Genomic DNA, 13,837 nt, shown 5'->3' with positions numbered 1-13,837 from the left:
TTCAGTTTGGGCGCAGGTCAAATGTCAGGAGGCTCACAAAGAAACTCTTGTTATCTTATGGAAATAAATACAAGCTATTGATGCACCTCAGTATAAAAAGTTGCATATAAGTTTCATTATGACGTGTACATGTGCGATTGTAAATACCACTTTCTACGTTGAGATTAAACGTTAATATTATGCATTGTAGTTAATTATAAGCTTCATTCTCATATATCAGACTATTAACCCTAATATGACTGAACCTGAATGGTCAGTGGATATTTTGGTGATTGGTTATTCTCATCAGAAACCAGTAATAACAAAGAAAAAAAACGAACTGTTGTTTTTGTTTTGAAATACAAATTGTTAAATAAAATCACAAGCCGTTGTTTTTGTGATCCAAAAACGATGGGCAAAACTGTAAATATGGATTTATGTTCTTTTCATGTTAAAAATAATAAAAACTTGAAAATCACTGACAAGATGAACGAAAATTGGCTAAGTTGGACTAAATATTAAAAAAAAATTTAAATGTAATTTTTTATGGTAGACTGATGTGGAATCTACTGCTAATTGGTAGTGACGTCACAGGTTGCTGCACAAGTTGAAATGTGGAAGGTATGAGAAAATGACGGTATGAGAAAATAGGCCATTTTTTACTGCATCCTGGTGATTTTGTTTTTAGAATATAAATATCCAATCAAACCAAATTTCTGACAGCAAAAAATATATACATTTTCATTAAAAAATATGTAACCATTTATTTTTAATATTTTTTATTATAAGAAAATCCATTTATCAGAACAAACCAGTAATGAAAAACAAAAATAAAGTGACTATTTGATTTTTGTTTAAAAAATTCTAAATATCAAATTGAAATATAACCCATATGTTTTGTGGTCTAAAATGAATGAGTCGAAATTTAAATGTGATTTGATGTTCTTTTAATGTTTATAATAATAATAAAAACATGAAATCCCCAACAAAAAATGACCTGTTTTATTTTCATCCTAGACAGTAATTCAATTCTGTGACCATATACTGTACACCTCAAAGGTTTCCCACATATTTTGTAAATCAGAAAACAAATATAGATGAAGAATATATAGGCTACCATATGCGTGGATGGGTATTTTCTATGGTATTAAGCCAGATGTGGAAAAGACTCACCCTTACTTTATACATGCAGTGATGTCACAGGTTGAACCTATGCTTTGTCAGCACAAGCTGAGGAGTGGAGTGTGTCCAAATATTAAAAAACGGGCCAATTTTTATTTCTCTTTGCTCGTCATTTCATTTTTTTCTATTATTTTAAATATGCAAAACAAAATCAAACCAAATTTAAATTTCTGCTCATCCATTTTTGATCACAGTAAAGACAAACAGATGATATTTCAATTTAACAATTTGTATTTTACCTGCTTTTTGATTTTCATTACCGGTTTCTGGGAAATCATATTACCAAAAGATGCATGAACTGCAAACACAGAGTTCATGTAAATATTTCCAGTTGTAGTTTAAAAGAAAATCAAAGAAACACATACAAATGTAAAATATAACCAAATTTTATTTTAAAATCAAAGTTAGTAGCACCTTCTTTTTTGTTTTGGTCCGATCAGGTATAAAATGTTTCTTTTACTTTTTGTTTTTGCACAAAAGAATTGAGACTTCTCCAAATACTTATGGTCATCACAACATATATTTTCATATTTGACTCGTCAACATGCAGGCAATAATTGCATCAGACAAACATTGTAAAAACCGTCCTACCAAAGAAAACATATCCTCACAAAATGACATTCTGAATTAGAACTGAATTAATAGCAGATAAACACGTGCTTGTAAATAAAATTTACTATAACTGAACAGGTTTGAGATTTTTCCATCATCAAAAGGTGTTATATAGGCACAGATAAACAGTTAAAACACAAGGCCAGCCTCAATATAGGCAAAACGGATCACAATATAAAATGCCGAGCATTAAGAAGTCCTGGACAATTACAACTTTCTTTTGGCCAATAAATATATATAGAAAAAAACACCTAGCAATTTCAAAATATCAAATTTGATAGCTTCAAGTGTTGCACTGCAAGTACCACAGCCGCTGGCATTCCCCTCTTTGTTCCTGACAGTGTTTCTCCCGCTCAGCGTTACACATCGGAGTGTGTAGGCCTACAAATCTCTGTTCAGGCGGAACGCTTTTCTCTCTGTCCCCGTTTCCAAAGGCACAGTTTTTACTTTCAGCACTGTCGATATAAAACAAGTGCAAGTTGTTTGTCATTTGGAAAGAAAGAAAAACACAGTAACAAATGAAGTATTGTGTGAAAACTCTTAACATTTATGATCATCCTATGTGCCAGCGTATCCAGTGTAACTGTTTACAACGGACCCTCAAACATCTTGCCCTGCTTTCTCAGCCCGTTACCAACAACATCAATCTGAACATTGATTATTTATATTGCATGTGTTGAAAAACGTGTTTACAGCACAAATGATTTATATCCACTTTGTTTTGATGTAAATAAGCATACAGCAACTATTACAGTGCCATGAAAAAGTATTCACCCCATTATAGATTTCCCCAGTTTTTTTGCTTTTTTCTTTCACTTCAGCGTTTCAGATCTGCATTCTTGGCAGCAAGAACTGCTATCGAGTGTTTGTGATAATTGCCAGTGAGTCTTTTATGTCGCTGTGGAGGAATTTTGGCCCACTTTGCTTTGCCGAATAGTTTTAATTGGAGGGCTTTCAGGTATTAAGGATCCAGCCTTAGGTCATGTTACAGCATTTTATGTGCTGCATAACCAAAGTGAAGAAACGATGGCCAGACATTCTTCTGTAGGTTTTACTTCTACAGAGCAGAATTCATATTTCCATCAATTACAGCAAGCTGTCCCAAACAGTCCCAGATCATCACACTACCTTCATAAACCTTACAGAACACCGGCTCCCTGAATATGTTTTTCTGACATTTTGATGGTTGGAATATCCATTTATGGGTCTGGGATAGACTGGGAATAATTGACCCTGTTACTCCTTTTGGGGCCCCCTTGGACAACTGGACACGCTCTTGGAGTAATTTTGGTAGACCGATCGGTCCTGGGAAGATTCACCAATGTTCCATGGTTTCTCTGTTTCTGTGGTTCGCTGGAGTCCCAAGGCTTTAGAAATGGCTTTCTAACCCTTTCCAGACTGATAGGTCTTAATGATTTTGTCTATCATCTTTTCTTGTTTTTTATTCAAAGCATGACGTGTTGCTACTCGAGATCTTTTCCCTACTTTGTGTTGTCAGACATGTTCTAGATTCTGGACATTGATTTTTAACACAGAACCAAGCTGGTTTCGAAATCTTTTGCCCCCTTAATGAATAAAACCATAATTTAAAAAGTTTTTTTTTGTTCAGGTTATCTTTGTCTAATATTAAAATTTGTTTGATGATTAGAAACATTTAAGTGAGACAAAAAAAAAGCAGGAATCTGTAAAGGGTCCAAGACTTTTTCACAGAACTGTACATCTGTCGACCGCAAGAGGTACACCATGTTATTACCGACCCGGGTTGCATAGAGAAACAATGTTCACCATTTAAAAATATATTTCCTTGCATAAAAAAGGAATCTATAAATGTATAAAAATCTGGTGGAATTAGAAAATGTTTTTTTTTTTTCACTCTTGTTCCTTAAAAGGCACAATAAAGCAAACCATTATCTAAAAGTCAAGTGAGGGCAAGCAGACGCTGCTTTGCAAAAGATCCACTTTCATATTTATACCAGCTGGAGTGATTGTGATGGGATGGCTTTGGTCCATTCCCAGTCTTTCTTGTAGTGCTTTTAAAAAAAGTGGTTGTCAATGTCCTCAGGTTTGGGCTAGCTCCTCATCCGCACACCGATACAAAGGAAAATGTGACGTCTTTTTCTCGGTCTCTCTGGATCTGGTGGATTTGTCGGACGAGCAGCAGCTGTGAGGGAACTACTGTTCCCGCAGCTGGTCCAGCCGAGTGTAAACGTTATCGGCCTTACTGAGCTCCTCGAATACGGGCAGTAGGTTAAACAGCTCAGCATCATCCGCGTCGTCAAACCACGACGCCACGGGAATCTGAAGGACAAGAACAAATGGATCAATAACTGACTGAGATACAAAAGGAAAGTCCTGAATGAGAGTGATGCAGCCGAGGCTTTGGTCGGTATGAGATTCTGATAGTATAATAACCTTGATTAAAAATAACACAGTTTCATGTTATTTCTGCAAAATAAAACCATGATGTAATTAGATGATCGTTATTGCTGATATTATAATATGAACATATAGATTATTAGTTATAATAATGATACCAATAGCATTTAACACAAATTAAAAGTTGCTACATTTATTTCTTTCAAATTCCCATTTCACAGACTATTATACTTTTTTTTGCAGCACTACTGGCCTGTATTTTATCACTGTTGTGACAGTAAGCTGACAGGAAAGGGGTGGAAAGAGGGGGAAGACATTCAGTAAAGATCGCCAGGGTCGGGAGTCGAATCCACGATGGCTGCATAGGTCGTGCATTTTACCCCTGCACCACCCCAATAATTAGACCTTTCTGTCATGTTTTTATACCATGAATGTCAGTATTTTTTCCAACCCCAAGCGCAAATATTTTCAAAGTCCCCCATTGTTTTTTTCTTTTGGTTATTGGGAGAATAGTATAGGAGCCTACTTTTAGCCAACTGGCTAGCAGTGTGCAGCATTAGGTGGGAAGCTCTGCTTCACTGTATGCTCCATAAAGCCAAACAAACCCACTGGGTGACCTAATGAAAAATATTTGTGGTTTTGACAATACAAGATTTTATTTAAAAACAAAGAAAAAGTTATTACGCAAGTGACATTTTAAACACTTTTTTAGCATTTAATGACAGCAACTAGCCTGATTAGCATGGTTAGCCTTACAAATCGCATCGTTCTCTGTGTGCGCTCTCTAGAGAACGTAGATCCTTACTTTAACTCTGAATTTCCTAAAAGCTTGCCCACATTTTCTAATCCAGGATGCTCCACGACAGAGAAAGGATGAAAGCTCAAAAGAATAAAACAGAAGGACTTTGTGCAATAATTTTAGTCTTCCTGTTATCTGCCGAAGGTCTCGCTCTCTATCGCAACCTGAACTAACAGTAGGCACGTCTCTACATATATATTCAAAATCACCACCAGCGGATTTCTTGGTGCATCTTGGTACAACACTAAAGACGAACACAAAACCTAAGTAATATATTACGTTCTTTCTTGTTTAGTCAAAATAAGACATTAGCATGTCCGGCTGTGGGACACTGTGTGCAATTATATTCCTCACAAATTTATTCAGCATTGAAATAAAGTTATTTCTTCTTTTTGTTGTAACAAATCAGAACTAATTCTGCTGCTTCTGTTTTAACAACATTCTTTCTGTAATTTGTAATTTTTTTTACGGGCTGAATTTGACCAACGTCTACAACAGGGTTACGAAATCTGCCTATTTGCTTCTTTTCTCTCATCTAGGCTTCCATCCCTCTGTGACCTTTAGGGTTTTAGGTAATGTCATTAGTGTCTGGGGTTAGCATCTGCGGCTGTGAGACTCGTCCAACTGGCTGCATATTACATTAGCATAAAAAATGCAAGTTTGTAACACCAGGAATATATTAGCCAACAATTACTGCACTCCAAACAGTCCTTTGCAATATGTAATTTACTCACACTGATATTGTGATGACAATATAGTTGCGACATGTTGTGCAGCCAGCATATCATTGCTCTACATGTTTTTAACTTTATCTTCTGGGGCTTACCATTTTACAATTTTAAAAAAAACCAAATATCTCCAGAAACGAGAAAAAGAGGCAGGCGTCCACTCACAGCATTATTAGGGTGGAAGATGTATGAGGCAGGGGAGTTATCCAAGATGAGGGTCCGGTTGAGGTCCCTGCCCAGGCGGCTCAGGTCTTTCACGTAGCAGCCCTGGTGGAACACACAAGATTCCCGGAACAGCCGGGTCCGGAACACGCTGCCCTGATCCAGCAGGTCCGTCACTGGGTCTGCATACTGGAGGAGGATCGGGGAAGAGGAGGGATGTGCGAGGACACACTAATGAAGAACTTTCTATGGATTATTAGAGCTGTTTATGTGCGTGTTCAGGGCGTCTAATAAAGTGATTAGCAACTTGTTAGGAAGTTCTAAAAAAAAAAAAAAAAAAAAAGGAAGTACAAAACGAGAGAAAGCAGAACAACATCTGACAGATCAGGGGTTAAATCAGCAACACAACACTTAACTTGCTGACACGTAAAAAAAAGTCATGATCAAGTTCAGGATCTGTTTTGGTACCTTAGCAAGACTGGCTGTAAACAGCACACATTCAAACATTTCTCCCATTCTCCGCAGGAACTCATCCACGTACGGCCGCTTCAGAACATACACCTGGAGAGGCACACAGGCTGTAAGCAAAATGTTTCACTTACATACAACTATCATACCCCCCCAGAAATATATACTGACATATCAGCTGCTCATGACCACTTCCTGAAACAAGTAATCAAGAATAGGCCGCGCCAGCGTGAACCAGCCTATCCTGGATTACTTGAACCAGGCGGAGGCCCACACGGGATTCCTCACCGTCACAAGTCCAAAGGAATCACATTTCTGAATGAATTTAATTTCTGCATGCTCATATACAGGGACGTTTAGCTCTAAAGCTATGTTTTTCTTTCTGTTTAAAACAGCAGTAATGTTTCCTGTGCATATTATTAAAACCATTTTATTGAGACTATTTTCCTTTGCTGTTGCTTCAAACTTTCTGTTCAGCATCTGGCCAGCAGGGGGATCTGTGTGCACATCTTTGTGTGAAAATGTAAAGGATGGGTTAAAAGACCCATCCCTGTTCAGAAAAACACAAGCCCACTCCAACCACCCACCCACAGCAAACATGGCCGGTTACCTGGTGTGTGGTCCCCTCTATCTCCACCGGCACGATGAAGTCTGCGTTACTAATGGGCTGAAGGGAGAACACAGAGGGAGAGGGGAGGTTGGCACGCCGTGTACATTCACATGGCATTACATAATAACCGAGCGGCGAGACGCACAGTCCTCGGTACTGTTGTAAATCACGCTGCAACAGCCCTGCATGAAGGGGGACTGTGGCCCTCAGACACATGTGGAGGTTTTAATGCAGAAACATCACAATCAGAGCAGAAAACAGCTTTTTTGGGAGAAGAACGTGTCAAAGCTTCCCGTGTCTGTACCTTGAAGGAGCTGTGCACCAGGGTCTCATCCAGGTCTATGACCACACAGATCTTCCCCTGGTCCTGGGCCTTCACCTCAGGCAGGAGGCTAACTTCTGATAGCTGTGGAGACAGATCAGGAATCTTTGTAACACTGGAACATGACTGGCCCCTATAAGGCAGAGATTTATCTGAAAATCAAGATGATCATGTTTTTGGTCAGGTTTCTAAAACCTAAGTGGAAAACAATCGTTTCATTTTTAAGATATCCATCTTTTCACTCAGATGAGGATTAATTATTAACATATTACATAACAGGAATAGCTCATCCATTTGCAAAGGAAAATTAAGTTGGAGAAAGACACTTTCTGTGAGCCTATAAACAGGCCACTCAGAGCAAAAATAACACCCTTTCAGCGACTGGGTTTTCTTTGGTTTCTATAAGATAACAGGCTTTATGCTCACTCTGCAAACAAACATTTATTAACATTCCAGTTTAACATGATGCTAAACCTTACCAAATCACCCTGACCAGTCATTTTCAGCATCTATGGAGGATCGAGCATCAGCATCAAACCTGGTCCACAGCTAGCACCAGTGTTCAACAGGTGCAGCTTTAGCTTTTGTGCAAATTAAAGCTGCACAATCTATTGAATCACAAAATCATAGTCTGCAACATCGCAATTGCAAAGGATTGCTTGGATGTGGTTTTTGGCAGGCCATTGCAATTTAAGGGTTGTGCATTCATCCTCTGCATGTCAATGATGGGTTTGTCCAGTTGGGTGGACTGTTATTGTCCTTGATGCCCACACGTGGAATAGATTTGGTGATGAAGATGCTAAAACTCGCGGAGAACGGTGGGGACACATTGATGACGGAAACGACAGAGAAGAGTGAAGAATAATAGGGTTAATCACAACTGAATAAACATCAAAAATTGTGTAGCCTTAGAGCAAAGTTTAAAGAATCGGTGCTTGGTGACAGAAAGGGCCAAAAACCATCTATTTAGGGTGCAGTGCATGATTGCATCCGGGACACATAATGAAACCTAAACAAATGCAAAAAACCAAAACAAGCTGGATGAGAAGATTTTATACTTGTGTTTCCTTGACAACTGTTCCATTTTCCTGCGAGTCCAGCAAGGCAGGCTGGGAAGGTGGTGGAGGTAATGGTTTGGGGCCATCCTGGACTTTAAGGCAGCAGAAGAGGGCTTTGAAGATGTTACAACTCCGAGGCTGTTTCAGGGCAGAGCGGCTCACCTGACCTGTTCGGTAAAGACAGAGAGAGATGCTTTCACTGGGAAAGAAACACACTGTGGAAATCTTAAGTGGAGCCTCAGCTTTGACTCCCACAACTCAGTTGAATGTTGTTTCACAGAAAAAAAAATGTTAACAAAAAACACAAATGTGCTTAATTTAGTATCACTAGATATAATTTGCCTGTAAAATCTACACTGAACTTCCTATTTTCCTGAAGGCACCGTTTATCTGTCTACACGGCACAGGCCGTTGCACAAAATCTGTTTTTAATACGCCTGCCTCTGCTGGAAATGGCTGGTACAGGTTACATAATCAAAGAGGGCGGGAAAACCCACACTTTTCAGCAGAAAACACAGACAGAAAACATTCCAGCTGTTCTAAAGTCCCGGGGCCTTTCCTTTCAGGGCTGCCTGAATTAACCCAGAATCGGCCTCGGTCAGTGAGCCGGACAAACCAAATCACAGCCCACTGCCTCGCTGAGCACGGCCTTTGATCAGTCCCCGTAAAGATCACGTCCCAGCTCCATGCAACACCTGTGCTACAGACAAAGAAAGGGGAGGTAAGCATTCTTGGAAGTCCCCTCTGGTGTATTTCTTGTGAGGACTTGCAAAGGGTTTAAAACCCATCAATATTTTGTCATCATTGAAATAAACATGAAGAGAAGGAGGAACTGTGGAAAAAGCAACACGCAGGGATAAAAAACACTGAGATGCACCAATCAGGCTTTTACTGGCAGATGCAGATTTTTGCTTCTCTTTTAAATCATTTTCATTCGAAGGACTAAAACACATAAGAGAGAAAGATGTGTGGCAGTTTTGCAATAGAGGAAGTAGTTCTGAATCCAACTGAAAAATGCATACTTTTATTAATTAAGGCATACATCCATAATGTTTATCAGATTTCTGGTCAATTTTCAGAAAGTGTTTCAAATTACGTGCTGGTGGTTGATGCATTTAAAGACAAACCATATTTTTCTGTATTTAATGAACAGAAAATAAAAATCAGCTTTTTTTCAGTATTTGACTCGCGGATTACCAGTCAGAGCCGAACAAAGAAAAATGGTCAGATTCTGATCGACCGGTGCATCTGGGGAAAAACAATCCCTGCAGGTTCTTTGACACAGGTGGCCGTCTTGAATCTCCAAATTTAAGGAGTTGCAGGTTTATCCCCATTTTATGCATCATGTCATATTTCCCTGGCTTGTATCTGATTTGTATTAAACCAAAAAAAGTGCATCAACGTAAATGTTTTTAGCCGATGAACTTACAGACTGAAAATGGTGGGAGTTCTTAGTACTGATGCATTTAACGAATAGACAAAAAATTTGATTTTTCAGTATTTGATGAAAATTGCCCGATTCCAATTTGTGGCCAATTTTTGGTGCATCTCTAATTAACATTCAGTCGTCCAACCAACCACATGCTCAAATTGAAGCTGCTCTGGAAGCACAATGCAAACACGGCAACAACCCTGTTACACAACGCCATGTTCAGACAAAGCAGGCTCCAACTCAATACAGTATCTGCAGATAAGCATGCAGCCTTTTTCCCTGTTTAGAATATGCTATGTTAAAAGATTTAACACACACATTTGGCATTTTAATCAGCCTTTTCATAGCCAGGGAAAGGATATGTATGACATAACACAGGAGAACTCCCCTTAATGTAAAAAGGATAAAAAATGAGGAAAGATTAATCTCAGAGGTTTATCAGTGACAGACAGATGGATCCAAAAAATGTAAAATACCACCCAAAGCCCACACAATCCAAGAAAAAAAAAAAAAAATACAAGAGAAAACATTTGATACTCTAAGACTGGATTATCTTCCATGGATAAAGCATGAACCAAGAGGGTGAATTAGGAAGCAAAGCCTCTTTCAGGCTTGAGCAAAGTGTGCAAACAACAAAATGTTCAAAATGGAGCTACAACGGGCGTGTTGAGGACGGGAGTGTTTGTGCATTCCGCTGTCAGCAGCGCGGCACCTGATTGTTCCTTATTATAACCAACAACCAGCAGCAAACATCCCAGCATTCATGTGGGGCAGGATGCACACCCAGTTCCTGCTCTGTCTGTCTCATCTGAGACGAGAAAACTTGAAAGCAGCACTGCCATCAGCTGCAATGGGACGCATACAACTGCTACCAGAGTACAGTAACAGTGCTGTACCTGCTGCTGCTGCTGCTGCTGCTGCTGGGAGGACGTGGGATGGTGCCCAACAAGCCAGAAACACCAACCAGAACCTTATCATGACAGCTAAACGCATCTGCTCTTTGAATTTTGGCACATGAGAATTTATTCTTAATCTTGCAGATTTCATGATTACTACTACTACCAGGGAAAGAGGAACAAGATCCCTTTAAAAAAAAAAGCCATAAACACCTTGTTTTGTAAGGGTTGGCCAGGTGAGGGATACTTATAATCTTGGGGTTGCACATCAAGACCAAAAGCCACAACAGAGCTTTATTTATGAATGTTACTATGATGTAGCTTACAGTTTCAATAAGGTGTAAGTTCATCTTTTCAAGTACATAGATACCAGAAATCAGCTGGTTTGAATTTTGATATGTTAGGATGTGCTATTTTTAGCCACCAAAAATCCTGTCCCTAATTTCAATTTGATGATTGATCAACGGATGTGATCCTGACATCATCTGAGGGCGGGGCCAGGACTGAGGGACAGATGATAAAAATATAAACTAAATATATATACAAAAATAATAATGATGGTTGCACTGTAATACATACTTAACTATTTTACACTAAGCATTATATATAAATAAATCAATATAAAATAAACATTTTCCAAAAACTGCAGAAGAAATCAGTTATAAGGGGCATTAACAGTAACAGTAATGTTCCTCCCCCATGTGTTGCTGCACACTGCATGTCAGATGGCTCAAGAAAGCCTCCTACACCTTTTCCTTGCTGGCAAAAAAAAAAACAATTTTGGCTATTAAGTTACAACTGGACAGTTGGGAACAATGTTGTTTGTTTTCTTTTAAGTAAAACCAATTAGATAATATTGGTACGTTTACTCAGGGTTATCATACTGAAATCATCCTGGCCCATATCTGATCTCAAAGTCTTCATTTTCCTTTTCTAAATTAATGCATGGAAATATTATGCATATGAGTAGGTATGTTACCATCAGTGAGTCTGCAATCGTGTTTGTGCTCCATCTGATTAGAGATTACGCTACTTGCTGCACCGCCCCCTCAAAAGCAGCGTTTGATTTGCTATTCCGGATTGCTGCATCACAATCCCCGCTGACGTTATAAACATTCGCCAAATATCAAATATTGTCTATTTCCACTGATTTGACATGTGTGCTTTAATTAGCCCATGGAAAATTCAGTCTCCATTAAAAATTAGAAATAATTTGATCTCAATCAGAGAATGTAAGCATACTGTCCACTTGGAAAAAGGATATAAGCTGAACATCTCTTTGTCTTTGTGTAGAATATTCTCTCTCGCTCTGTTTAACAGTTGAAATATCCTGCTCTACAGTAACAAAAGTGACCCATTGGCTGCAAAAAAAGTTTATTACAAGTAAAGTATTTGCATTTATTCTGACCACAAAAAATTGTAGAACTATTATCTGAGATTGTGGGGATGTCTTCAGCGGGCTGAGTTAGAGGCAGTGGGTGTGTCTCAGGGGCCTCTCTATCCTAGCTGCACATTGTGTCCCTGCATAGGTTTAGGTTTACGTTACATAGGTTGTTACCATTTAATACATGTCATATCTTTTGTTCCTGTCTGCATTCATTGTTATTTATTTACGTGTTCACATTTTTTGTGACCCACAGACACCATGTGTTTTCAACAAAACACAACTTAAAACATGTTGACATTTACTTTACTAATGCATGGAAATCTGGACTAATTTATATATACATAGCGTTGTTTTCTCTTTTTGGTCTGTTCACACTTTTTGTTTTGTATCCCTTTTTCACAAAAATAATGGTAATATCTAATTTTTATAATTAAGTCAATTCCCTGATACCTTTTAATGTAAATTAAGGGACACAATTACATTACAATTAACTTTTAAAATGCTGTAGCCTTTTTAACTAACATACATGTTGTATAATTTGAACTTTCTTCCTCATTTAAGCAAAACATTTTGTTTTGACATGCAACTCCTAAAAAACATTCGTAATAAACTGGTTGATGGGGTGCCCACTGACACCCCCCGGCCCCTCCTTGGTGCCGCCACTGACAATAACATGAAGAGGCGACACAGATTTGCACCCACTGCAGAAAGAGACAAACAGGATCAACAATAGCTAAGCTCGGGCTGTAATGGACATCGTGAACTCATGTAGGTCCAGATCATGCAGAACACACTTCTGTGTGTTGTTATATAAAACCAGCGCTGAACGTCCTGAGCTGTAATTTGATGCTTTTTTTTTTTTTTTTTTCGGGTGATCTCAGAGAGGAAACAAATAACCACCCAGCTTTTTTGGCGCCATATAAAATGAGCAGGATAAGCGTGGATATTCCACAGTGATCACTTAAATCTGAGTGGGGGGGAAAAAAAATGCCAAAACAAGGCAGCGCGCCTTTCAGACCGCAGCGCTCAACTGTCAAATAAAAACAGGCGCTCTTACGGGGTTTTATTGCACACATACGCCGCTCGGGGCACCGAACAGTAAGAACAAACAGGCCAGCTGTGGGTTTAAATGTTGCACAGAATCAGCTCACCTGCTTTCGGTGACACTTGGACGTCTTCTTTCTGCACTTGGGTGATAACAGAACTTTCCATCTGACAATCACGGAGCCCTCAAAATCCTCAAATCCTGTCCCCGAGCACTGATGGGCGTCCCTCATTGGGTTTTTTTTTTATTGATAAGGCGACTCTAGCAGTATTCACCGAGGTTGCCGTGTGACCCGCCTCAGTTACGGTCCGGATTTATCTCGTCCCTGCCTGGTTTCTTTCTTCTCCCACACCGCTGCTTCTTCTTGGTCTTCAGTCGGCTGTCTTAGGAGGAATGAGGAGGTGAGGGGGGCGAGGCGCTGGGATATGTTTCCCGGAGGTTATCTGACACTCTGCCCGCTCCGTCTCCTCGGCTGTACCGCTACTATTTGGTGGTGATAGCCGCCGAGCAGCCCCCCTCTGCCGTCACTTCTGCACCAACAACATGGAGAATCCAGGCGAGAGAAGGAAAACAACCGAGGAAATGGGGCAAGGGAGGCCGGTTTCAAGCCCCCCCCCCCCTTACTACAGATAAACAACACCGCCCGCGCGGCCCCAAAGAGCGGCGAAAACCCGGGTCTGTCGCTCTGAAACGTAAAATCTGACACAGAAAAACGGATTCCGGACGGTAGTTGGGTGTAAAATGCGGATTTTGATGATATGCGGGGTTTGTTTTTCCACGG

General features: G+C 39.6%; 1 protein-coding gene across 1 annotated transcript; it reads right to left on the bottom strand.

Annotated features, from left to right (window-relative positions):
* Positions 1-1,531: 1,531 nt before the first annotated feature.
* ctdsp2 (CTD (carboxy-terminal domain, RNA polymerase II, polypeptide A) small phosphatase 2) lies at positions 1,532-13,837 on the bottom strand. Its single transcript, XM_047364540.1, has 7 exons — positions 13,163-13,837; positions 8,297-8,463; positions 7,221-7,322; positions 6,917-6,973; positions 6,307-6,399; positions 5,842-6,027; positions 1,532-4,071 (listed from the first exon to the last, which is right to left on the bottom strand). Exons 1-7 carry the CDS (start codon positions 13,221-13,223, stop codon positions 3,946-3,948), a joined length of 792 nt encoding a protein of 263 aa, XP_047220496.1. The 5' UTR covers positions 13,224-13,837; the 3' UTR covers positions 1,532-3,945.

The sequence above is a fragment of the Girardinichthys multiradiatus genome, chromosome 1, assembly GCF_021462225.1.
Source record: "Girardinichthys multiradiatus isolate DD_20200921_A chromosome 1, DD_fGirMul_XY1, whole genome shotgun sequence".
Classification (NCBI taxonomy): domain Eukaryota; kingdom Metazoa; phylum Chordata; class Actinopteri; order Cyprinodontiformes; family Goodeidae; genus Girardinichthys; species Girardinichthys multiradiatus.
The sequence above is the reverse complement of the archived record's forward strand: the minus strand, read 5'-3'. Positions and strand labels throughout refer to the sequence as shown.

Excerpts from the sequence above, each read along its gene's own strand:
- ctdsp2 (XM_047364540.1), bottom strand. The coding sequence starts at position 13,223 with ATGGAAAGTTCTGTTATCACCCAAGTGCAGAAAGAAGACGTCCAAGTG. Across the intron at positions 8,464-13,162 it reads CCAAGTGTCACCGAAAGCAG|GTCAGGTGAGCCGCTCTGCC; the intron begins GTGAGCTGATTC and ends TTTACCGAACAG. Across the intron at positions 7,323-8,296 it reads CAGTTGTCAAGGAAACACAA|CTATCAGAAGTTAGCCTCCT; the intron begins GTATAAAATCTT and ends CTGTCTCCACAG.